Here is a 27209-nt window from a genome sequence, read left to right as displayed (position 1 = left end):
ACTTTGCAATGGTGCACTGCATGGGTCAGCCAGCTTGTCATTAGTGCTGTGTGTGTGTGCGTGCTTGTGTGCGTGCGTGCGTGCGTATGTGACAGTGGTGACATATGACTGGAATCACAGTATGTGATCCTCATGAGAAACGTAGAGTGGACATACAAAAGACATGGATATGTGCTAAAAAGCTGTTTCGTTGGGTATACTGTATATATTATCAAAGCAAATGTATTATTATTATTGTACTAATTTAATAAATAATGTAATAGTTAATAAATAATACTAATAATAATCTTAATAGTTTCCCCTTGTTGTTATTTCTACTATTCTTTATTCTTATTTATGTGTCCTACTTCAGTCATGTGTTTTTATGCCAGGTGTTATTGTTCAATGTAGTTTGTAAATTACCGTAATACATTTTCTTCAAAACATCTCTGAACAAAAAGATAAGAAAATAAATGCCACGTGATAAAGGCAACTTGTTCAACTTGTTCCACCCCATGTCAAGCACTATCACTGTCACTATCACACCCCCATATTATTGTAAACAGGTGCATTTCAGTAAAGTAAAGCTAGTGCAGCAGAGTTGGCAAGGGTTTACTTAGCTTGACATCACTGTCAAAAGAAGACCCCAAATCCCCAGAGAGCGTGTCATCGCGCTGTGCTCAGTGAAGGTGTTTTTCACACGGCTGATCTCAGCCGGCGGAGCAACCAGCTTGTTTTTCACTGTAAAGGTAACTGACACATACCTGCTGTCAGACAGTAGGGAGGGATGTGTTAGATCATGTTTGTAATGAGTAACTACTCCTACTAAAGGTGCAAACATAAACACACACACACACACACACACACACACACACACACACACACACACACACACACACACACTATATGCGCACACACACACACACACACACACACACACACACACACACACACACACACACACACACACACACACACACACACACACACACACACACACACACACACACACACACACTATGCACACTGGCACTGCCTGGCATGGTTGTGAGCAAATTCCATTTAACTACAGTATGTTCATTCCATCATGGCCCCTGTACTTAACCTTTGTAAACTTACCCCTGGTGCTTGCGCCCTTCCTGCACAATGGAAATAATTCACCCACTCCCCTTGTCATACCTTTGGAACACACAAAAATAAACACAGAGCCAGCAGGTCTTTCAGGATCGACATCAGAGGTGTATAATAAGCATGTGTGTTTGTAAGCATGTTATTTGACTGAGCTGGCATAATTATAATTTTCTCCTAAGTTCTGCATAGCGCATGGACTTGGCCGTGTCACGTGTGTCCAACCATGTTATTTCCATTACAACATTGCAATTGCATAACTTCAAAGTGGAAACGCATTTCTCTTGTCCAGTCATGCGGACATGCAGGACATTTTCAATTGGCTTTTAGAAGGAGAATTTCAAACCAGGAGAGTTACAAAATGTCTTGCACTGAACTAGAGCAAAAGAAACCACTGAGTTTGTGAATATCATTATACATTTTATAGCAACACAAAGTATTTATTGGTAAGCTAACATTTCTTGCATTATGTGATGAAGGTTTTTGTTTCTATAGAGACTTACTTATTTTAGCATAAAGTTATGAACACTAACAGTCTACACACTGTGGATTGGTTTATAGTTTTATATCAAGCAAACACGAAGACAGCATTCTGAGATATCAAAGTACATATTGCTTTTTGAACCATTTTCTGTTGATAGAAAATGTACAGTTCATTGTAGAATGAAAATGGCTCCATCTCTGCTGTTTAAAAACACTTTCTTATCACTCAATGTTAATTCCATGAACAATACAAAGATGCATAGCACAGCTCAAGTGTTGAGGGAATCTTGTTATGAATTTTACACTACACAACATATAACGGTATAGAGCGACAGTGTGAGTTGTGGCACAGAAACGGAATAGGTAACAAGAGGCCATTTCTCGTCTTTGGCGGTTGCGTGGCAGCGTGAACCTGATTGCTCAGTGACGGTCAAGAGTTGCTTTATACAGCTCATTTTTAAAAGCCACGTATAAGCGCCGCAATGGATAGAAGTGCTGATTAAGCAACAATAATAGTATCAAACAGGAAACAATGTGAGATATGGTGACTCTCCCACATTTCAGAGGCTGTTATGGTAAATATGTACAGCTTACATTTTATACTCTATCCATAGCCTTAGTTGGTGGCTTTTACAAGCTCATAGCCAGGCTCAATCACAGCAGAGTAGTGGAAAGTACATAGGGCAAGTGATGCATGTAAATGGTAAACACCAGTATCAAGTGAACGCTGAGAAAAAAAAGGAGAATCGTATTTTCATAGAGGCATTTAATACAACACCTACGAGGTCTTGAGACCATAATCAATATTTGCATATATGGTTGTAATTGGGTATGAATGTCTTGAACCATGCTTTGTAATTGCATCACTCATCTGAAGGCGGACAGGTCCATAGAGCGGGCTGCGAGATGACTATTTCATGTGTTCTATGCCCTGTGTGTTGTGTACTTGCGCAGAGACAAACCATTGTTACAGTATTTATAGTGTAAACGAGGAGATGGCAGGGCTGTGAGTTCAGCTGGTTATACCAACCACTGGTCTTCTCAGTTCCCAGTTCTTACAAACTAAAGGGTTGATTCAGTGCTTCCCCCAGAAGTGTTGCCCGGTGAGGCGTAAAGACTTCTGAAGCATGTTGGTGACATGATAAACCTTCATTGAAACCAACAGATAGAATCCTCTCGCGTTAGAAACAATTCATAGGCTACACATTCGGTCACACACATCCATGCTGCTCGATGAAGTATAAATTAGGCGGCTATGTCCAGCTGCTCCTTCTGGTCGACATGGCTCAATGGTGGGGGAAACACTGGACTCTGACTGGTCTCACAACAGCTATTCTTTGTTTCTGTGTCTGTCAGTTCCAGATCCTGGGCAGGTTCTCCAGGATCCTGCGGCGGTGTGAGGGGTTAGATACACCAGCAGCACGTAAATCCTCTTCTGTGATGCCACTAAAGCAGAAGACAAAAGTCACAGAATCATTCATTACCAGAATCCCAGAAAACTGTTCATCTCCAACAATTCAAATTGGTATATTTATTACAGTTTGGTAAGTGTCACCATTCGCATCCTATGACAGAAATAAGCCACCCTTATTACCTAGTTATTAACATGCAATACGATATACCATGCCTGCTCTCATCTGACTCTTTTGTTATTTTCAATATTTAATTTTGAGATTAATGAATTTTAACAATGTTCACAAATTGTAATTCATCATTTTTATATCATTATTAACAAAAACTCAGAAACCCTTGGGTGCATTTATAACTGGACTGTATGCATTTATCTCATTAAAGTCTGATCACTGACAGTGCTACGTAACCCTCTTTACCTGAAGTAATCCAGATCATCCCAGCCATTCAGACTGAGGCCTAATGTGTATTTTTGAAGGCCAAGACAACCAAGAAGCTCCCGAACTGTCTCCGGTGCACCATGAAGGACAGATACCTGCATGAAGGTAAAACAAAACGAGTTAAAACATCTGATCAGTCGTTTCTAAAGCTGTCTGTTTGCCTACCACTGACATGCTGTGTCTCACCTCATTCTCCCAGCCCCTCTCAGCAGGCATTATTGGGCCATTTCTCTGGCCTGGCCACTGGCTGGGAGTGGATGGTTTTCTGCGGTCTGTTGGAAAGAAGTCCACCTCACTGAGGGACTTGGCCATTTGCAATGCAGTGAGGGAGTTGTCTCCAGGTCCATGCTGCTGCTGCTGCTGCTGCTGCTGCTGCTGCTGCTGCTGCTGCTGTTGCTGCTGCTGCTGCTGCTGCTGATCCACCACCCACGGAACGGAGGCCTGATATTGAGGTAAGCGGGTAGAAGCATAGGGAAAGAGAGATGGGGCGTTGGCTCCCCGAATAGGACTGCTTCTCTCAGGTTGAAGCTGATGTTGGTCCCTTCTGCTTGCCTCTCTAATGATGGCCGAGTGGTTGATATACATGTTCTTCTGGTTCTTTACTGGGAGTGAGTCCTGAACTATCTTTTTGCCTGAGTATTTTGCTCTAGGTTGTGATGTCTGCTCCTGGTATTGTGTGGTGGTGGCACTTTGGGCTGGAGGGATAAGAGGTGGGGTTTTGGCCGGGAAGAGCTGATAGGAGTTGGCCTGCGGTGTATGGAGGTCATTGGTCAAAGTGTAGGGAGGCAGGATCGCTGGTATCTCGATCTCGGTGAAGTCTGACCTGCGAGAGGACTTCCTGTCAAAGCTCTGGCATCGTGCGAGCTTGGGGAGCTGCAAGGCTTCATCCCCAGACCAGATCACCTGGGGCTCCCTTCGCTGGGGTGGGGGTTCCTCCACCCTGCGTGGCACAGACACACCTTCAAAGATGAAATAGGCAGGGTTGGTGTAACTGCTTGCGGTTAGTTTGGGAGGTGTTGCTGAGGACCTGTGAGCACACAAATAAAAAAAGAGGAGAATTTCATGGGAACTGCATTGGTAGCCAGTTCTCTGTCATATAGTTTCACAATGAATACCTACAGTATAGCAGCCCCCACGCGCCTTCAACTTTTTAACAACTTTCAACCTGGCTTCCGTATTATTCTAGGCATGCCATTAATTTTCAAAAGAGTGGTTAATACATACATATAATCAGGAAAACCCACTAATTTAGTTTGCATTCTTTTAATGCTGTGTCAATATTTTCTTATTTTATGTTGACAAAATTAGGAGACAAATCTGTGTTGTGCTTCAAATTAATTCATAAAAGAACAATCCAAACAATATGTTGATGCCTGAAATGATGGACGTGTGATTTCAGAAATTAACAGGATTGTGGTGTTTTTTTTCTCCTCTCTCTCAATGTTCTCCAGCTAGTTGCACTTGAAGTGAGCTGTAGGCTGTCTAGTGCTTTACACTGATGCTTGGAAATATCATGGGGTCCTCCTCACCTGCTGCTATGAACCCGTGTAGATTGGGGAGACAACTGCCCCTTCCGCTGACCCCTCTCATCCTTCTCAAAGCAGAACCACTCTGAAAAAAGGCAGGTGGACACAGAGTTCACAGTATATTTCAAAATCAACAGGAATTCTCCAAAGTTGGTGTGTTGCGTGTCTACAATAAGGCTAGATCAATATGAGACAGCAGCAGCGTGTTTATGCGTGTTGTCATGGGGCCTGACCTGGTGGCAAAATACTGGCTCTTATCAATGGCTGTGTCAGTGGGTCAGGATGCATCTGGACAGTGGCAGTCAATCGGGAGCCAGAAGGGGAAGCACTCAAAAGACACCAGCAAGTGAAAAGCCAAGCCAAAGATCATTGAGGAACCGAATAGAGGAAGCAATGAAAGATTCACTGGTGAGGCAAAGAATGCAGGCAGGAGGACGACGGAAGTTTAGTAAGAATTGATAGTGCAAGCGAGGGGTGAGCTCAGGAGATGGTAGCAATTCTGGATGACTCACCGTAGATCCTCTCTCGTGTTCCTCGTCTATCAATGGGTACGTGGACACTGACCCGGCCCCTTATTGAACCCATCTCCTCTCCCCGGTGACTTAGGAATGTCTCAAACTGCTCTGTTGTACCAGTAAGAGAGCGCAGAGCAACACAGCACTCACCTACAGTAGATTTAAAGGTTATCAGCAATAAGGCTTATAGGTATTGACTACGAAATTACCACAAAAGTAAGACATTTTGAATTGTGACAATTAAAAACCAAAATAGTTTCGCCAAAGACCAACCGTATGACTCAAACCCATCACATGACTTGACAGACAACAGCAGGTGCTGATCTTGAAGATATTCCAAGTCGGACACAATTGGAGGAAGCTAGGGAGCATGTACACAGAACACACAAATTAGCAACTTGGACGTATTTGGCTTATTATATATTTTCCAACTATCTCCTAAAATACAGTACTGCGCTAACCTTTGGAAGCTGTTTGGAGGACCAGCCTAGTTTGAGGAACCCAGGCACATCACAGCCCTGCGAGTCATTCTCACTAGAGCGGCGTGTCTCTGTGAAAAAAAGACACATTCTATCTCTAGCTAGTGCGTTATGTAAAGCGAAGACTGCTTTAAGCCTCATTTATGCACTTGTGGAAAAAGTGTGAAAGGAAAAAAAGGCATAATTTAAAACGGCCCCTTTTTGTTGAAGCATAAATTAGGCTTTATGTTTTGCTGGCATACCTTCAAGGCAGGATGAGTGAAACTCAATGAAGAACTTGGCTTTGCTTGCAGTCTTCACAATAGCTTCTACACCTTCAAGCTCTATCCAGGCCTTTTGCATGACTGAGTTTGGATCTTTTGGAAATTCAAGGCAAGGGTTGTTACATAAGGAATGCTATGGACACTTTCATTTGTGTTTCCCAAGAGCCACAACAAAGATATTACCTGTTTTGGAGATGAACTGCGATATCACCCCTACTTGGAATGTGGCGAAAACAGGCGAGTGGTCACTGGTGAATATGTCATCTGTACAACCTGGTGACATACATGTCTCAGTCATAATCATAGCCATTGAAGTAAATATCACATTTAGCTAGTCAATGAAGTAGTTCTGAATACTGTTTATATTTTATAACATGACACTAATTAGAGAACTGTGTATATGCATGTACAGTAACTGCATGGTAGTTGAATTCCTCTGACTGAATTGTGATGATATTCTAGTAGATTTGGGTGTTGTTTTGACGAACAAGTCTGTTCCAAACACACGGGTTGTGAAAACAGGAGAAAGGTCACAAGCAGTGCAATGGCCTGAGTCTGTTTGATACTTTAGATTTGTGCTAGTTTCATAGTATGCTGAGGGGTAGACATAACAGGCTTAAGATGAATGGCAGGAAATGACTCTGTTCCTTTATAGACCACAGCCCACGATGTAGGGTTGACCATTATTCACTTACAGAGCCACTGACATTTTACCGTAAAACATTGAAACAAATACCCAAATGTCTAATTCAGGAACGCCACATCCAATTCACTGTCTATGTCCAAGTCCTAATTACTCACTTTTGCTTGTTAGGGCATTTTTTGTGTCTGTCTTTGTCTTATTCATTTCCTTTCCTAGTTGCTTTCTTTTTTAACACTTTTTGGTTTTGATCTCCAGAATTTACCATATGACGTGCAGATGATGTGTGTCTCTGGATAGGACTTCCATAGAATCCTATCGCACCATGATGGCACATTGACTCGCACCTGCACAAATGAAGCATAGCGTTAGTTCATGCAGGGCACAGGAGTCATACAGTACATGCCTCAGCTGTAATCGGCTTTCCTACTCTCCATCCACAGCTCTGCTGGCCATTACTAAAACAGTCACACTTTTCTACACTCCAATCAGAGATCACACTCTTAACAGAGCGGCTCCTTTAAATATGGCTTCTCCATTCATTAGATCTCTGCTTCTCTTGCTGCTTGCTACACTTTTACTATATATTCTATCGTGATTTTATGTCTGCTGCTTCAAGTCAATCTGTCAATGTATTGCTTAGGCCTGCCCTTGTATACCTATGGGGGCTTTTGCTTAGTGTTCCCTGATTTTGCTTAGCATGCTGCTTAAGCAAAATGTAGGGAACATCCCAAGAGCGGAGCCATTAACGGCAGGTTTAACTGTATTCAATTTGTTGCAATTAATGGTAAAATCTACTTTGACTTGAGTGTTCCTGACTGAAACACAATTAGACTTACATTAGACAAATCCACTTAGGAAACAACACTGATGATGTGTCCAAGTTTGTGCATCAGTAGATGTTTTGTTAACAGACAAATCCACTTAGATAGTTAACCACATGTACCCTAGCGTCCCAATTCTGGGCATGTCATAATAATATTAAGTGAATGTTTGGTGAAAATAGCAGATCTACAATCTCACCATGAACTTGTAGATCAGCTATTTTTGTCATGGAGATTTGTTGTTAAGGGTCAAAAAGGAGGGGGCCAAGGACCCCTGGGGGACCCCTGTCAACTACTGTAAATATATACTGTAGGGTTTAATTGGTTAAGAAGTTCAACATGAAGTCTTTCATTTGTGTGTTTGCTGATGGGCAGTGGAAGGTGCACTCCGTTCCATTTATGCCACATATTATACCAGACGTTCCCCTTTCAACTTGTGAGGTAATTCTATTCTCCTTCTATTTTTAGTGGCGATGGCAGCTGCTGTCAAAACCATCTATCCCTATGGACCCTCTGTAAACTGGATTTGGTTACACATAAAAATAGTCACCCATATATGGCTCAAATGTTTTAGAGGACTTGACATCACGCAGAATATATGTACCTAAAAAATGTGCCTCGCAATCTCAGGCTGTGAGAAACAACCTGCTGTTTAAATGACTCTGATAAAGACGCACAATGTACTGAGAGGGCCTTTGTCCTTCTCGCTTTTGTTTATTTATTTTTACCTTTCATTAACCAGGAAGTCCCAGTGAGATAAAAAAAAATCTCAGAGAGAGAGAAACCTGGCCACGGTAGCAGCCATATAAAATTACAACAAAAATAACAAAAATTAAAATACAACATAAATTATGCATCATTAAAAAAAGAAAGAAATCCACAATAAAACAGAAAATCAGCTTTTCAATTATAGTCGCCTCTCAGGAGAAACAATCACATGCCTCCATCACCATTCACCACATCCTTTATGATGCCATTATTATGCGGCTGTAGCTCTGCTTGAACTGCACCCGCCTTTATGGTATACTGAGAGCAGACAGAAATAGTTATATAGGCTGAATGAGAAGGCGAACTGACTCACCCCAGAAGTCTTGTACTTCTGCCATAGGTAGCAGTCTCTCGAGCCCCGCTCATAGCGATAGGTGGGTGGAAATGCGATCTTCTCTTCCTCTTAACCATGACAAATAGAGGGAGAATGTACAAATGGAAAATTGTTGAAGAATAAGGGAAAGGTATGGTCAAATTACGCCTGGGTCAGACTGTATCTGAAAATACTTGATGGTGGTTCTGCTCAACTGTCAAATGGAGTTCTAAGAGGGCATTACTATATAGTTTTCAGCAATTACCTGACATAATCTGAAAAGCCTTATCTGGACCTTATCTGGTACTTTTAAGCAGGATAAAACTACTTTCCTGAAGCCCCAAAATAATATACTCACAGCATTTGCATAGCAAAAAGAAAATCTAAGAAAATTCTCTCTAACATAACCGAAAGCTTAATTAACAACAATTTATACTTGAATATGTTTTCATCCGAGAGGCTTCGTCAGTTCTGCTAATTAGTCTAGCATCCCTATTCTAGGACGAACATTTGGTGAAAATAGCAGCTTCACAAGCTTACAGTACAACGCGTCATGTCGTGAATGTGAGCTTGTAGATCTGCTATTTTCGAGCAAGAGATTAGGTGTAGAGGACCGTGATCAATGAAGTGTGACAAACATGACAAATAGAATAGAAGCTGGAATTGTGAATGGTGTGAATCTGTTTGAGACGTTAAGCCCAGCGTGTTCCTAATTCCTATGTCAACGTCCCTCCTCCAGCTTTCAATGGGAGTGAGAGTTGGTGTGTCAGAGAACTGCAAACAGCTTGTAGACTGTTGTGAGCGTGTAAATCAGCTATTTTCATTATTCGTCATACAAAGCCCTAAAGTATATAGGGCTTAAGTGGTTAATGCAGCCTGTCTTCTCTAAAATGTATTATGGTCTTCTGTGATGTTCTATGATTGTCATGTGACCTCCGCTGTGTGGATGCACACAGAGGTTAAGTGTCAGGTACTCCCCACTAATTAGTGCAACTGTCAAAGCTTCTCGGATGAGAGGCCAATCGCATTCCAACGCCTTCATGTTTACGTTCAGTGTCATTTGTTTTTAATAAAGCTTCTACACAGTCAAATCTGATGTGATGATTTAACTCTGGGAGTTTAAAGATGGACAATTACGTGTCCATTTTTACACTCAGGAGTTAAATCAAGATTCTATGCAAATATCTGGACTCTATATGACTCTATACAGACATGATATCTGAAATGGATGGAGAGCAAAGAGAAACAGCGAGGCGTTACTCACTAAAATTGAGAAAGGCCTTCCTCTTGTGCCTCTCCCTGGTCAGCTGGTCTGCACACATGAGTTCCTCAAATTCCCTCTTGGAAACATGTTTCAAAATGTCCTGCGGAGTGTGAGTGGAGAGCAGGAAGTGTGATTTTGTGGACTTTACTGATGTATATGTGTGTGTGTGTGTGTGTGTGTGTGTGTGTGTGTGTGTGTGTGTGTGTGACATTTATTATTAAGACATGATTAGGATGAATAAAAGCGAACAAAGATAAATAAAAGGAACTCTCTGTGCCTTGCCTGACCTGTACATCCAAGTCCAGTCTGTAATTGAGGTCTCCACACCAGAAGAGGTGGGCAAAGCGCAGGCTGAGGTCAAAGGAACTGAGCTGCTTGTCACCCAGAGACAGCAGTCTGAGGATATCTACAAAGTTCTGGTTCCTCCTGGAACAGCACAAAAGGGCAATGGTTCTCAAACGTTTTCATGTCAAGGACCACCAATTTTTTCCCCCTTTATTTTCCTCAAGATTGTTTGAACATAGCCAATCGTTGTGAGCTTGTAAATTGGCTATTCTCAAATAGCCAGTGTAAATATAGGGTTAAAGTGGTTAAATTGATTTAATTGATTTCCCCTGAGCCCACTTTGAGAACCACAATAGGGCATCATAGGTTTGAATGTATTTGATAAGAAATTTGCTTCACAATTAAAAAAGTGTACCTGATAACTTTCTCACTGCCAGAGGTCAGGTGGCAGTTAACGAACCCAAGAGAGGTTCCGTTGAAAAGGAAGGACACCCCGACCGCTCCCTTGTTTCCTGGAACAGAAAAACATTCCCAGAAACCTGAATTAAGATCAACATATTTTCTTCCTGTTAATGACGTGCTGGTGCTTTTGGCCGTCGGCCATGGAGTGGTCAGCTATTTGTCAGTGACTGTCAGTGTCCTGCTGTGTGGTTATCTGTGCTGAGGTATTTGTGGCGGTGAGGTCATGTGAGCGTTGTGCAGAACAGTGGCGCTCAACCTTTTCAGACTGCGACCCCCCCAAAATAATCATATTTGAGCTGGGGACCCCCCCATCCTGAGAAGCACGTGGAATTGTAGGAGTTGAGGTATTACATTTCGTTTGACTTGGTTGCACAGATAAATATTGTGAAGAACGCCTCGCAACGCAACACGTTGTGAGCTTCTTACTTATTAGACAATTTGGCCAATGTTTGACCAGTATAGTTTGTTGAAACTGTTGATGCAGTAATGGTATTTCTTTTGTATTAAAAAGGTCATTATTCCGTTAAATTGTCACTTCACTGTCATCTGGGGACCCCCCAAAAATCATGTGGGGACTGGGACCCCCCTGGGGGTCCTGACCCACAGGTTGAGAACCACTGGTGTAGAACTGGGATGATGGTGAGCATACATACCCAGTGTATTCCCCAGGCCAGTCTTCACACTGGCTGTGCTCACGTGGCTGACGCGGCTCTCGTGCTCTGGCTTCACGAACACGGCCAGCCTCATGTTCCAGAGGGACTGCACTGCCACCTGCAGGGCAGAGTCTTACATTACAAGAGGTGACGAGAATGGGCCTTATCCACCCACTGAATTCCATGACATTTTTATTGTTATTATGAAATGTAATTTTGAAAAGCTGCACTGTAAGGGGAAAATGCATAGCACCCATTGCACAGTATCTATTTAGCGGTGGCAGGTGTCTTTCTTTTTTCTTCAAATGGTGAATATCTCAAGAGTCAAGACTGATCAACCCCACATGTCTGACACTGGCTACACTACACACAAGTCACACAAAATGAAGAGTAGTAGCCATTACAGTTCAACCTTTGCATTATCTATTCTCTTATTGACATGTTATGAGTTTCTGTTTCAGGATGTACAGAAGCTTAAGGGACAAGTCTGTGTGGATATTTAACCCAAAATGGGTCCCGACCCATTGTTTGGGAACCACTGAATTAAGAATTCTAAAAAGAATAATTATGTGTGTTACAAAGTAACTAGGGATAATGAGTATAGGCTAAACCAGGACGATGTAGGCCCTACTTGTTTGTAGTCAATTTGAGTGTAGCTGCGCAGGGTGGCCTTGATGTGCTCCGTCCACTCTCTCTCCCCCTGAGGGTTCTCCTGAGTCCCCAGGGCATAGATGTCATGGGGCAGCAGCGCGGTGGACTCGTCCGGGGTGTGTCCCAAGCCACAACACGTCACCCAGGACTGTAGGCTCCGCGGGGGAGGGGAGCTTCCTGTACGTACAAATAAAAAAACACCCCAGGACAGACGGCGGAAGTTTGTTTTTTTTTGTTGAAAATCAACTCTTTTCGGCGGTGAGTTACACTATTGATACTTTGCCGTACGAAGGTGTTGCTCAACAAAAATAAATCTCATCTAAAAAGAAAAAATCCAATGCAATGACCAGCACTCATTAGGTGTATGGAAGCTCATTTGCGCCACTGAATACAAATTGAGAGGTCTTTCCTTGCGATTCCAGCTTGATATCTTAGCAGAGGTTTGTTCTCACAAGTCCGACTTTATATCTCTGTTCGGAGGGTTTGTTTTCCCACAAATGTGAAAAAATAAAATAATTCTGGCCTTTTAAATTGTATTCAGTGGAGGAAAGGGCTGACCGCCAGAAAGAAAATGTTATATTTCCACAGTTATTTTACCCATGTTCCAGGTGCCCACAAACACTGAGACTGAATCAGGTTCAGTCAGCTGGGAGTGTCTGGTCTTCATCAGCTGGAGCAGTTGGCAGAAGGCCTCCCGCTTCTGGAAGAGACAATACTCAATCACACAGTGGAGTTCTGGCTTTCTGTACCAGTGGTTCCCAAATGATTTAGGTGGGGTCCGCAGATAATTGGCTTAAATGTGCAACATTGTTTTCTCACTCAACAGTAAATGTATTGTATTGTATGCAGGGTATCTGCACATTTCTCCAATTTACAATTTACAACAATTCAAGGACTTTTAAGACCTTTTTAATACCTCAAATGAAAGAAATAAACTAATAATAAGACCATAACTACGTCAAAAGTAACCACAAATATATACTATTAAAAAAATGTCAAACATTGGCCAAATTGTCAAATATTACCTAAGAAAGCAGATTTTTTTTTTAAATTTTGGCTCTACAAGTGAGCTTGTAGTTCGGCTATTTTCACAATATTTATCTGTGGAACCGAGTCAAACTAAATTGTTTGGGGAGTCCCCAGTTCAAATATGTTTTGGCGGGGGGTTTGGGAACCCATGTTCTATACAACATGTATCAAATTGGCATGGATCAGAATGTCTTAGCCTACTTCTGGAGTAGGAAATGGATTCACAATTGAGCGATGCCAGACCCAAATCGCAGAGGGCAAGATTCGTCTGGTCCCAGGCTAAGAATGTCTGACCGTTCTCTCTCACTTACCCTGGCACTCTCAAACGTCAGCTCTCGGGGCGTGTTGTGATGGCTGTCCACCACCATGCGTACCTTTGCTGGGCTGCTCTGGAACTTGATGAGCTGCAGGACTGACACGCAATACACGCGCATTCTATAGGTCATTACTCATTATCGACAAGGTTATAATTGCTAAATGGACAGATAAGACCAGGATTCAATTTGCTGGGAGGGGGGGGGATCCATGCCTCTGCTTTTGATATTCATTTGTGTATATATATCTGGTGACTGGTGGGGATATACTGTATATATATATCCTTGCTTCTGATCAGGCTGAATTAAATACATGCATTTCCTTTTGGGAAAGTCTGATATGTTTGATATTTATGTTTAACATCGCAATTTAACAGTTTAATTACAATGTACTTTAACCACATTAACCCCAGCGTCACAATGTTCACAATTTGTAAAATGTTGTCAAATTGTTCAAGAGTTAACCCTGGCGTCCAAATTTTGCAGGGGGTCCCCAGCAAAATTTGGCTGTTCAAAAAAACGTAGATTTACGTAAGTAAATGCTATTTGCTATTTCCAAAGCATTGTAAAATACAAATCGAACCCTGGGTATGGCATTGGTAATATGGCCGTTCTCTTACTCCGGTCGTGCGAGACTGTCTCTACACCAAACGAGCCAGTCTTCCTGTCAAACAGCAACACCCCTGTGTCCACATCTACAGACACTGTCTGCCTGCCGTAGCGCACCATCTTCACCTGCACACACACACACACACACACACACCATGTAACACGCAGTTAGAGTAGACCTAATGCAAAAACAAATGTTGGTACACACAAATGGTAAAACATGCAAAAACAAACAAACAAAACGTTGAATTACGACCAAAGAGGAGCAAAAAAAGAATAATACAGCATCACAATCATTATAACCTCCTTTATCCATATTTTATAAATTGGCTATTCAAAAATAGCAGATATACTTTTGAATAATATTTTTTGAATAATTTAGCTTCTTTTTTTTTGCACAAATCTTCTTTTCTGGGGGGTCCCTGCTGGCACAAAACATTTTAAGATGGGGGTCTGCGGCCAAATATATATCAATTGGGGGGTCCTTGGCATGAAAAAGCTTCTAAATGTGTGAAATGTTTTTGAAAATAGCCGAAATATAAAATAGGGCATAATTGGTTGATGCATGTTTTGTAATAATGATCTAAATCTACAAAGTAACTAGCAACTAAAGCTGTCAAATAATTGTAGTGGCCCTCTGGGCTGTAGTGAAAGTATAAAGTATGGAAAAATGTATATACTAAAGTAGTAAGTAATAAGTAAGTAAGTAAGTAAAGTAAAAGTAACTCAAAATTCACCACTTAACCCCAGCATTGATCATCCGTATTCTGCGACACGTTGTAAGCTTGTCGATCGACTATTTTCCTGCAAAAGCTTTCCCCGCAATAACAGGGAACAGAAAAGACACTAGCATAGAGCCCTGAGGGACTCCGCACAACCATATGGGGTTTTAGCATAGAGTTATAACATATCTAGAGGGCGGACGGCCCCGCCCCCACCAATTAATTTCAATGAAAGTTACTCACTGGCGTTTGAGGCACCCGGAAGAACGCCCTACTTCCGCATTTTGGGTGCCCAAATGCGGAAGTCCTGAGCACCAAGCAGGCGCACTAGGGTTTCAAACGGTAGAAGCATGCACAGTGGAGTTTTAAATGCGGAAGTTAGAGTACAGAAGTCCTGACGTCACTCGTTCATCCCCTGGGTCACGGAAGTAATTTCTCTATGGAGAATAACATTGGGTCATCTTAGAATCGTCTCATATAAGAATTGTGGTCCATAAATAATGGACTCGGCGATATTGTCAGGGAGGAGGCTCTCTATCGTTTCTGATAGTCAGTCACACAAATTTGGCGGAAGTAACATTAGCGTTTTCTCACCGTCAGCTGATGCTTCATATCAATGAAGAGTCAAACCGCCGGGATCATTTGTTTATTTTTGGAACACAGTTCTTATTTGACGCGATATTAAACACGTCTATGGGAATTCAGTATGGGGGGAAAAAAACGCGACCCATAGGATGCGTAAATTACGTCAGACTTCGGTGCTCTATTGCATTCTCAGATTTGACCACCAGGCGACGGCCATTTGACTGTTCTACCGTGGCTCTGGGGGCTTGGGTTTAAGTGGTTAAGTGCCTCTCTCTGCCTGACTGACCTGAAAGGAGTGGACCGGCAGCGGCCTGCTGTGGGTCTTTACAGCAGCAGGAGGAGGAGGAGGAGGTGTTGGTTCGGGGACAGGTGGCGGAGGTTGCACTGCCAGATTGTGATTGGTCACCGCATCCTGGAGTGCTTTGAGTACCTAGCAGACAGGGACAGAGGGCTGACAGTCTTAAAGGGATAGTTCACCCCCAAAATGGCTTTTTTCCTATCGATTAGTCATCCCATGGAGACTTGAATTCATGGATATTTTTTACTTTTTTGTCGTATCCTGCTGACTCACCTGCCAGTGAGGAGCCCCCACCAGGAGGACGTAGAGCCTTCATCCTACTCCTCCTGCCCAACACTCCCCGCTGACAGGTGCCGCTGCAGCACCGTAGGAGTACGTGCAATGCCCGATATCAACCTCCCCGCCCGGCTTCCCTCCCCCGAACACGGGCCAATTGTGTTCATGTAGACGCTCAACCAAGCCAGATGCACCACGGTGGATTCGAACCCACAACCTCCGTGGTGGTGGGCAGGGACTTTTACCACTGCGCCACCCGAGCACCTACCTGGTCATTGCTAATGAAGCTTGTAAGAAAAATGTAAAGTACATAACATCGTACTATATCATACCAGGTCATTCCTAATGAAGTTTCTAGTAAGATTATGAGGGCTATAGCTAAAGCCTAAACTTTCAGGTTATTATACTTTATACTTACTCTTTTCTCCAGAGAGGTAAGGAGGCTGACCAAGGCTGAGATCTTACACAGCAGGCTGTCCAGCTCCAACTCTTGACCCTTGTCCCACACACAGAATAAGAGGAGGATACATTAAAAACTTTATGCAGATATTATATAGTTATTTTACCTTCATTAACCCATTCAATGCGGGAAAGCATCTGAATCATTTTAGATTTTAGCTATATAGCAACATAAGGTTTTCAGATGGGGGATGATATGCCAAATACACATATCAATGTGGGGGTCCTTGGCATGAAAGAGTTTGAGAACTATAGTGATTTAGAAGGCACTTGTAGAATTGTCTTTCAGGTCTTAATGGGTTAATGAAGCTAAGTGATTGTGACGTCATGTAACATCTTATCGCTTTGAATACATTTGCTGCAGCCTGCAACGTACCAGTGCCTTTGTGCAGTTAATAGGGTAAGTAGGGTGGTCAAACACCTTAGCCAGGGTCTCCAGACTAGACAGGGTCAGGTCAATCTCACTGTGGATCAGATGAACACGCATGATGAACACGCACGCAAAGATGTATGCACCTCAAACAGTAACGGTTGTTTTTGATCAACTCAATTGATCACCTCAATAGCCCAATCTGATGGTAGATTTAAAAAAAGAGGCGGTTGCCCACCCCTGGACTAGAGTCTAACCATTAAAAGTAAAGTATGACCAGAGTAATTATAACCTGTTAAGGCCCAGACAAGAGGTGCCGAGGATGCGTTGGAGGTGTCGTAGACTTGTCTCCCCTCTATTGACACTCTCAATGTCAAAAAGCAGCTCACTGCGCAGATAGTCACCAAGCAGCGCCACCACCTCACCTGCCATGCTGTTAACAGAGAGGAGAGTGGAAGTACAGTTCAGATATGAGTTCCATGATACGTGTAATGCCAGCAAAATCACCTGGACAGTTCATATATGTTGAAATGGTTTGGGTTGTCCTATTTTGAGAATCAATTTGTCACATTTCTTTTTAAGTTTCAACATTTTTCAAGACAAATTCTTAAAAAAAGAAAATCTTTTGTAGATAGCTGATCTACAAGCTTACAATGATCGAAGGCTTCCAGGTCGGCTATTTTCGAATAGACAAAGTATAAAATAGGGCTTAAGTGGTTATGTTCGGTACCTGGGTGCGGTCAGCTCCTGTAGCTTGTTCAGGAAAGGTGTGTTAGGTGGTACTGGTGATGCTCGCAGCCCTGTGGAAGGCACTGTGTTGTTGGCTGACACTGGAACTGGGGCTGGCTTCTCATCATCTGTCCATCCAAACAGAATATGATGTCAAAACTTTAAAAACTAATTGACAGTAAATAGTGTGGGAATTAAGGGCAGATGCAAAGACACATTCTCAGCTGTGATCTTTTTTCCCCACTGTTGCATATTACATGTTTAAGAATTAAAAAACGGCCTCCTGGTGGCGCTATAACACGCCAATCTGAAAAATTCGCTTCGATCGGGCCAACAGAGCTGGAGATTAGCTGCTCGCAGACGGACGGACGGACGGACGGACAGAGAGTCACAGACAGGGTGCAAAACATAGTCTCGGCCACGCCTTCAGCCTGGCCTGAGACAATGACTGGTAGAAGCTCTGATATGTACATTGGTGCCAACCCATTTAAAGACTTAAAAACAAACATTAAAATCTTAAACTGAATCCTGTAACGAACAGGGAGCCAGTGGAGGGAGGCAATAGCGTGAGCAGTACATGTTGTATGACTAGTCTGGGCCGATGCCTGTTGGGAACGATGCCCATTGAGAACACATGCCCCCCGGTTATGATATCATTTCCGTCAACTGATGCTTCATGTCCATATGAATACAATCGACTGGCTGATTTGTATGTTTGTAACAGAGAAACGGAGAAATCTTAGATCACGTCATATAAGAAATATGACGCGATCTAAGATTTCTCTATGGGGAATTTCGATAGAAAGAAATACACTGTGATCCGGGGATAGCGGCCTCTAGCGGCAGTGACGTCAGACGATGCTCTATTATCATAGTACTTGGGGAGGCCAGTCTATGATGTCAGTACTACAGTATGACATCATATTGATGACAGATAGAGAGATCTCCATAAATGCCCATTTATAGTTATAACAGTCAAATCTGTGCCGATCTGACCGACACTGGGCACTGAACTCCCTAGAGTCCTTTGTGATACACTCGGCAAGTTTGAGGATGATTGGTCTGACAGTTCTTGAGATATGCGAAGGAAAGATATGCGCACCCACATGCACGCAGAGACTTGCGTAATTTATACTTAGATAACAAGTGACCTCAGAACCCAAAGGCAGGTCATACGACGTTCTTCTAATGCCTGTGAAAATAGTGAGTCCTAACTTCACAGGTCAATATAAACATTTATGAAACTATTAGTTGAGAACCATTCATGTCATTTGTGTGTATTGAACAATGGTGCTACAGTACCTGAGCTCTCTTCCCCAGTGTCTGTGTCACGAAAAACAGGGTAGAGGAGTGGAGTGACCAGACCTTTATGGGGGTGCTGGTACCCCAACACCAGGTCCTCCAGAGTACGGAAACAGTTGACCTGCACGCCCTGTGTGGTCTGCAGGACACGCACGCACACACGCACACACACACACACACACACACACACACACACACACACACACACACACACACACACACACACACACACACACACACACACACACACACACACACACACACACACACACACACACACACACACACACACAGTCATCTTATACAAAATACATAACTTTGAGTACATAACACAGCTCTTAACTCTAAAAAGAATTGATTGACCCAGATTGACCTTTACACTCTGAGGATTTCACTGGGTAGGCCTTAAGTTTATGTTTTTGTTTTAACACACAAACATGTATGCATGTTCACAGGCTGTGATGACCCAAAACACTACCTACAGTACAAAGCTCAACTGTAAACACATGTCGGTGACATGGAACACAGACAAGCTAGCAGCATACTGGTGCTACTATACGTTTATGATTTACTTATTGACTTCATCAATGCATCAAATCATATGCGTACAAAGCATCAAATGAAACATAATGTTTAATATCAGGTTAATATCCGAGCGCCCTGTCCATTCTCAACTTGCTGTACCTATGTTTGAGACGGGCCCAGAATGGTGGCCAGTCCTCAGTCACTTGGTGAAACTAAAGGCTGAGTTTATATTCTGCGTGTGGGTGTCACGCAACAAAAATGGCTGACACAAAACCTCTCTGAACTTGTAGATCAGTTATTTTCCGCGAGCTAGACCGGCGCGCAACTAACTATGAATCAGGCTTATAGAATATGTGTCTATTTGCATGACGGGTGAAAAAACAAACACCATTCAGATGAAAGAGATGTTGTAGTGGGATTCAAAGAGAGAATTCTCCATCTACATTCATTTGTCGTATATTTTATTCAATCACTGAATATCATAAAATGTCCTCAGTCTACCAACTGCATTAGATACAAAGTTGCTTCAATGTATAGCTAGCTACTTTTACTTAGTAAGTTGTAGTGTAGCTAGCTGCTTATTTTGAAAAGAGATTTTAGCTCAATTGTTTTTTTTACTAGAGTAACTAGTAGGCTACTATTTTGAAAGTAGATTGCCCAACATGGTCAGCCTGTTCCAGCGCTCAAACTGCCTGACCAAGTATCTGTTCTACAACATACATGTTGTACAAACCCCCATAAACAAACAGCTTGGATGTTCTTCATGTCAACTCTCACACATTTAGGCCACATGCAAGCATGATATGATGACAGCCTCAGAAATACACATACACACACAGATTCAGACACCCTCTCGCAAATACACATGTGCTAAGTCTTTGGGGCTCTCAGGGCAGAACTTATTTTAGATACTTTTGTTTTCATTGTGTGGTGACAGAAACCTTTTTTTTTCCTCTTTTGGACACGAGGTACAGTACTTGGCGCTTTTGCCAGGAAATCTTCAAATAGGCTAGTAGATGCTTTCAATTTTTCATCCCACAAGGAACTCTTGAAAAGCAATTACAAAGCAATGAGAGGGAAAAAAAGAAACAGCGAGAGGCAAAGTAGCCCCAAAAATATCTCCATTGCCCTCATAGAAAAACAAAAAGTCAAAGCATACAATATATTTTGCGAGTATAGTGGAGCAAATGCAGTCCTAGGCACTTTGACAAAATGTCGGTGGAAACAGATGAAAAGGTGGTACAGGTTTGGGTATTTTTCCCCTGAAAACAGTGGCTCATTCCAAGTCGAAGCCTTGATAATGACTGAGAGACAATCCTTGACTGAGCTCTCTGAGTTTTACTGAGCAGACACTGTTAAAGAATGCAGAGGCTGGCTTGTGGTTTGCCCCTTCAACATTCTTTTTCTGTGTGTGTCTTTGCGTGTGTGTGTGTCCTAAATTGCACTTTTCTCCACTTTGATAATGAAAACTAAATTAAATAATCCATTCTGGTTGGTGTTTTTCAAAGAACATTCACCACCATGATTGTATCTCACATCGTCCAACGGACCCATTATGTATAGAACAAACGTCCAAGTTACACACACACACATACACACACATAACAAATAAACCCACCCATCGGTCAATGACCCAATGTGTGGGTAGAGTAGGAATCTCTGATACACACACACACACACACATGCAGACACACAATTTCCCCTCTGTGCAACTGAGATCATGCTCCAAGCATGCAGCCTCATGGTAGAGATGCTATTCAAACAACAAGGCTTCAGCTTGCAGTTTTTTAACAGATCCGGCACAGAAAAAGAATGACAAACGCATTCCCTGTTCTCCTCACAACAAGGGAGAGGAGAACAAACCATTGTTTGACGCTTTGGGCCATCTGACGGGCCGTTGTTCTGCACTGTACTTACAGTTTGTTCCATGGTTGGTTGTGGCTGTGTGTGCGTGTGTGTGCGCGTGTGCGTGTGTGTGTGTGTGTGTGTGTGTGTGTGTGTGTGTGTGTGTGTGTGTGTGTGTGTGTGTGTGTGTGCGCGCGACTGTGTGTGTGTGCGTGCGACTGTGTGTGTGTGTGCGTGCGCGTTCGTGCGGGTGTGTGCATGCTTGCGTGCATGCTTGCGTGCCTGCATGCGTGTGTGCGTGTGTGCTTGCGTGTGTGTGTGCTTGCGTGCGTGCGTGTGTGCTTGTGTGTGTGCGTGCGTGCGTGTGTTTTCTCTCCACTTCGTAATGCTGAGAGGGGAGCATACATGGATCCTCACCTGCACGGCCAGAAGACCCTCAGCATCGGGGAGAATGCGATATGTGTGAACGTGACGTTGGAATCTGTAAAAAAAAAAGAACAGAAAGTAATTCCGTTACAACCTTTGCCACAATACACTTATACTGTAGCAAAAAATAGCAGTCAAAAAGAGAGAGAATGAGCTTCAATTCAGCGTTAAAATAAAGACCAGATGTTCGGCAGCAGTTAAAGACACCGTAAAACTTTCACAACAAGACGCCAGTGATTTCACACATTACTGATGTAGTGTCTCATTTTAGACCCGGTGAGGTAAAATACAGCGTATGTCATCGCTTTTGTCCATCACTGAAGAGACAGCAGGACTGAAGGAACAAGTGAGGCTGCGGCACAGCAAGAAACAGCAGAACAATACAGTGTTGGAAGTGGAACTAGAGAAAGCTATAAAAAAAATAGGAAAAATTGTGTGTGTGTCTATATGTGTGTGTGTGTGTGTGTGTGTGTGTGTGTGTGTGTGTGTGTGTGTGTGTGTGTGTGTGTGTGTGTGTGTGTGTGTGTGTGTGTGTGTGTGTGTGTGTGTGTGAAGGGGGGGGGGGGGGCTGGGGGTTAAAGGAAAAAGGGAGCAGCGTAAGCAGCCAGGCTCAGCTTTCAGGAATGTGTCTGGCTCGGGCCGATGAGCAGCAGCGAGAGAGCGGTGTGGTCACTGGCGCTCCCCGCCCTCTTCCAGGGGCCCCGGGGAAGACAGGAGGGGAAGGTGGTGGGGGAGACGGCGGGGACCGACTGAGACTTCCAGGAGCGTGCGGCTCGGCTCGGCGAGCCTCGACAGCATGACCACACTGGAGCTCGAGTGCATGTACATGTATATGTTCATTTATATGCCCTTGACCTGGCCCTTAAGCTACCCCTTCAGTCATAATAACATTCTCCTCGCTGCCCGCTGGCAGGGTATAGAGTGAGACTGATGGAGATGACAGCGAGAGCGAAGCTGCTGAATCCATTCACAGATTCAGACTCTTGTCTCTATTTGGTGCTAACTGCTACTATACCCTGGCTGCTATGTACACCTGTATATACATACTGTATATATGTAAATATATGTAAAAAGAAAATCTAACATCTATATCTATCCGTCTTTGTTTGTGTGTGTGCGTGTGTGTTCTGCTGTAAATAAGGAACCTTGAACCTTGAGACGTTCCACAAAGGTTGAGAACTGATGTGTTCCTACCATCCTACCTGCCACAGTAACTTTTGTTTGTGCACTCTCAGTTACAAATGGATAAATTAAAAGGTACATTTTACTGTGTATAGCAGGTGGTTAAATGTATACATTCCTTTTTCTCCAAAAGAGGTAAAAGACAGCTCCAACATAAGGAGCATTTTATGACAAATGCTTTTTAGAGGTTCAAATCCTGAATGTGTCCATAAAATCAGAATCACACAATAATGACAGTTAATCCACACAAGTCTAGTGAATGGGTGACCACTGGAATCTGTACAGACACCACACACAATAAATACAATAGATATAGGAAATAGAGAATAAATGTTTTTTAAATCCACTTTTTCCACCAGCTTTTACTGGAAGGTTTGTAGGTCAAACCATGAATGCATAAACGCTGACATCATATGTTTACAGTTGCAGCTTAAAGAAAAAGGTGCTTAAATTGCACTTCTTTTACATTCAAACTGGCGAGCAGGTGAGGGAATGGACTCTTGTGGTTGTGTGTGTAATGATCACAAAGTAATCATTATCATGAGGCAAGATGACAGGAGCTAAGAATAGCGTAACTGACCAACAGCAGCCAAAAGGCATAAAAAACAAACAGAGAGGAGAAGGAAAGAGCAGAGTTAGAGAAGATGTAGAGAAAGATGGATTTAAGAACTGTGTGTGTGTGTGTGTGTGTGTGTGTGTGTGTGTGTGTGTGTGTGTGTGTGTGTGTGTGTGTGTGTGTGTGTGTGTGTGTGTGTGTGTGTGTGTGTGTGTGTGTGGTGTGTGTATGTGTGTACTACTAGGTTATACTTACAGCAGGCACAAGGCGTAGGCTCCTGGCACAGACTCACTGTCCCTCACTAAGTAGCTGCCGTCCCTCCCCGCCCGCGCCAGCAAATCCTCCGCGTGCACGCGGCTGATGTCGCGGTGATACCACATCGCCGTGGACATGATGAGCCGCGCCAACGGCCGTCTCTAGTGGAGACGGCGGGTTGTCATCGGGATAATCCGCAGGAGGTGAACGAAGAAGTTGGACACAGACATAGTCTTTGAACACACGTGTGCGTGCACACACACACAAAGTGGTTCAGAACGGTTCAGAAACCACGCCGTGGCTGGCACTGCTGGGGAGATGCTCCATTCAAAGGAGATCCAATCATGTGGTCCTCTTTAGTGCCTCAGAGCTTGTCCCGTCATCCTCGTCTCCATTGTGGACGCATCAAACTGACACACTCAGGTACCCCCACACACACACACACACCTCGTCTGTATCAGCTGTGCACATCCTGGGTCCTGCTGGGGGCCGTTCGCTGGCACGTCCTGTCACGAAGGTGGCATCCTGTGAACATCATGTCTGTCTGTCTACCGCCACGACGGCTCCGTCCTCTTGACCAGCAGCCCTGCGAACACCTGGAGGAGAATGTTGACCTGTAAGAAGAGGACTCACTTTTCCCCTTCAAGTTGCAGAATACAGCCCTGTGTGTGCGTGTTGCTCTGACATAAACCACTGTAACACTGAGAGAGAGCGAGAGAGAAAGAGAGAGAGAGAGAGAGCGAGAGAGAGAGAGAGAGGTGCAATGGAGCCTGAATGAAACCGTCTCTCTACCCCTGAGGCGGTGGCAGCAGTCGTACCTTTACCACAAACATGGGGCCTCGTCCTGTCCCAAAACAAACACACACACACACACACACATGCAAACAACAGGGAAAAATACGAACCAAGAGTGGCAAAACAAACAAATCATGCTGCACATACAGTGGCCACACACATACACGCGCATGCTCGCTCGCTCACACACACACACACACACACACACACACACACACACACACACACACACACACACACACACACACACACACACACACACACACACACACACACACACACACACACACACACACACACACACACACACACACACACACACACACACACACAGGATGGGACTCAGCCAGTCAGCACTGGAATCACGCAGGCATGCAACAGAAACCAGACTAATTCAAATGATTTCCCAGCTCTGTTGCCATATAAGGAAACCAGGGAACACCCTACAGAGAAGTTCAGCTGATGGTTGCAGTTCTGCTCAGAGCCTCCGTCTCTGCTTCTCCCCGGTGCAGATTCCATGGAGACTATAGAGTCCTGGTGGATGTGGGCTAGTCCGGGGGTCTCCTCCGTTCCATGGTGGGTGTGTATGTGTGCTGGGTGAGTGTGTGTGTGTGTGTGTGTGTGTGTGTGTGTGTGTGTGTGTGTGTGTGTGTGTGTGTGTGTGTGTGTGTGTGTGTGTGTGTGTGTGTGTGTGTGTGTGTGTGTGTGTCGGGACTCAAGAGTGCTCCAATCTGTCCAGCGGCTCTCCCCTGTGTTGTCAGAGAGAGAGAGAGAGAGAGAGAGAGAGAGAGAGGGATGGAGGGAGGGCGGGAGGGTGTAGAGGACAACCCCAAGTCAGAGCACAGCAGCGCCGACGGAGCAGAGAGGAAGTGACTCGCCGTTCCAGATGTGAGCAGAGAGGAAGAGAGACCGAAAGGGGGGGTCAGACGGACACAGCCAACAGAATTCTTGCAAGAGGCTCGACCTCACCACCAGCACACACTGTGTGTGTGTGTGTGTGTGTGTGTGTGTGTGTGTGTGTGTGTGTGTGTGTGTGTGTGTGTGTGTGTGTGTGTGTGTGTGTGTGTGTGTGTGTGTGTGTGTGTGTGTGTGTGTGTGTGAGAGAGAGAGAAAGCATGCAAATGCCCCTCACGCCCCCCTTTTTCTCTTTGACCCTCTGTCCTCTATTCCTTCCTCAAATTCCAAACATGACAAACTCCTCGCTCACCCAGGTGGGTCGCTTGGCTCAGTCCCAGCATCTTCACTCTCCCCCGGTTTCCTGTCTTTATCTTCAGACCTTTCTTGTTTTGTTTATTTTTTTCCCAAGCATATTTCCCCCTTACCCCCGCCACCCTTTCTCCTTTGTCACTCTCTCCCTCACTTCCCCTCCCCATCCCCTGCCTCGCTTGCTCCTTCCCTTCTCAGCAAAAAGAAAAAAAGAAAAAGAAAAGAAACAGGCAGCCTCCATATGGTTATGATCATCCCTCACTTTCTGAGTCTTATTTTTGTCTTCCAAAACAACACCCCTCCCTCCCCTGCTGGTCTCCCTCCCTCCTTCCTTTCCTCCCTCCTTCCTTCCCTCCCTCCCTCTGTATTAGCTAGTCGAGTGTAGAACCCTGTGGGAAGCCGTCAGTTCCATCTTTGCTGTTCTGCCTCTCAACTACTCAGCAAAAATTCAACCACCGCCGACCGCAGGCTCCATAAAACAAACAGACGTTAAGTGCAGCGCCATACGAGTGTCTGCCTGCTTAACCCCCGATTCTTTAATGTGCGATTTTCAGTGTGGCTCTGTGCTGTCTGACGTATGCGTTTGGCTTTTGTAGTACGATACGGACTGATTGTAACCAGCTTTGACAAAATGCTTAGGTACGCATTTGAAGGTTACCCCCCTACACGAAAGTACATAACACATCATCCCATAATTGCCTGTGCGCCGTGCAGCCACACCCTCTGTCACAAACTCACACACAAACATCCACACGGCACATAAACACACTCACAAAACCCCAATAAAGTTGTTTGCGTTGCCTTTTTAACATAGGCTACCGAATTTGTACAGGGGTTAAGTGTGGTAATGGATTAGAGCTTCGCCCACTATTTACCAGTGGTGTAAAGTAACTAAGTAAATTTACTCAAGTACTGTACTTAAGTACACTTTTGAGGTTTTTCTTTACTTTACTGGAGTATTTCCCATTTTTAATACCTTTACTTCTACTCCACTACTTCTCAGAGGCAAATATTGTACTTTTACACTCCACTACAATTATTTGACAGCTTTAGTTACTAGTTACTTTGCAGATTTAGATTATTATCACAAAACACACACTAACCACTTCAGCCCTATATATATTTCGGCCATTTGAAAATAGCCGATCTACAAACTCACAATGCGTCGCCATCCAGTTACACTGCTTATGCCAACGTTGCACTGTGAAATTAAAATTGAGCCCAAAAGGTCCATTGGACCCTTAAGATAAAATCTCTTGCATTTATAGCAACCAAGTACTCTTTATTCACCATTTTCCTGCTTGCTTTGCAATCATGTTATTATTGTCATGTTTCTCTAATCATCATCGGCAATAGGAACGAAAAAAGACTATAAGAGGGCTCTGATTGGATACGAGCAGAGAGGTCTCCATGGTTATGCAGACCTCAGTCAGTAAGCTCCAGCCACATCAAGGGTGCAACCTTACCAACATGTTCCATCTGATGGCAGTGTTGTTGCAGCAACACTTTCTTGTTGTTTCATAGTCACTGCACTGTGGTAGCATCTAAAACAGGGTTGAGCATGGGTCAAATGATGGCCTCATACACAAGCCCCCTGTAGAGACATACACATAAAGATAAATAGATGCGTACAAAACAATTAA

The 27209-nt window shown here is 43.7% G+C and overlaps 1 protein-coding gene across 2 annotated transcripts; it reads right to left on the bottom strand.

The window, feature by feature from the left end:
* Positions 1-1576: 1576 nt before the first annotated feature.
* Positions 1577-25688, bottom strand: inppl1b (inositol polyphosphate phosphatase-like 1b). 2 transcript variants are annotated; one of them, XM_084041456.1, is made up of 29 exons: positions 25568-25688; positions 24808-25109; positions 23566-24161; positions 21564-21627; positions 18777-18915; positions 17476-17602; positions 17038-17178; positions 16752-16839; positions 16335-16412; positions 15629-15772; positions 14047-14161; positions 13424-13524; positions 12681-12783; positions 12064-12260; positions 11433-11550; positions 10733-10829; positions 10320-10458; positions 10033-10132; positions 8769-8857; positions 7129-7210; positions 6407-6496; positions 6203-6316; positions 5943-6031; positions 5755-5842; positions 5479-5631; positions 4970-5051; positions 3627-4467; positions 3420-3535; positions 1577-3036 (listed from the first exon to the last, which is right to left on the bottom strand). In XM_084041456.1, exons 3-29 carry the CDS (start codon positions 23700-23702, stop codon positions 2943-2945), a joined length of 3726 nt encoding a protein of 1241 aa, XP_083897582.1. In that variant the 5' UTR covers positions 23703-24161; positions 24808-25109; positions 25568-25688; the 3' UTR covers positions 1577-2942. The 2 variants fall into 2 exon arrangements, with proteins under 2 accessions (XP_083897582.1, XP_083897583.1); XM_084041457.1 differs by lacking the exons at positions 24808-25109; positions 25568-25688 and adding an exon at positions 24384-24662.
* Between the last annotated feature and the right edge of the window lie 1521 nt (positions 25689-27209).

Source organism: Gymnoscopelus microlampas (genome assembly GCF_963454915.1).
Source record: "Gymnoscopelus microlampas genome assembly, chromosome: 18".
Taxonomy (NCBI): Eukaryota; Metazoa; Chordata; class Actinopteri; order Myctophiformes; family Myctophidae; genus Gymnoscopelus; species Gymnoscopelus microlampas.
Note: the sequence above shows the minus strand (reverse complement) of the source record. Positions and strands in the feature narration are given on the sequence as shown.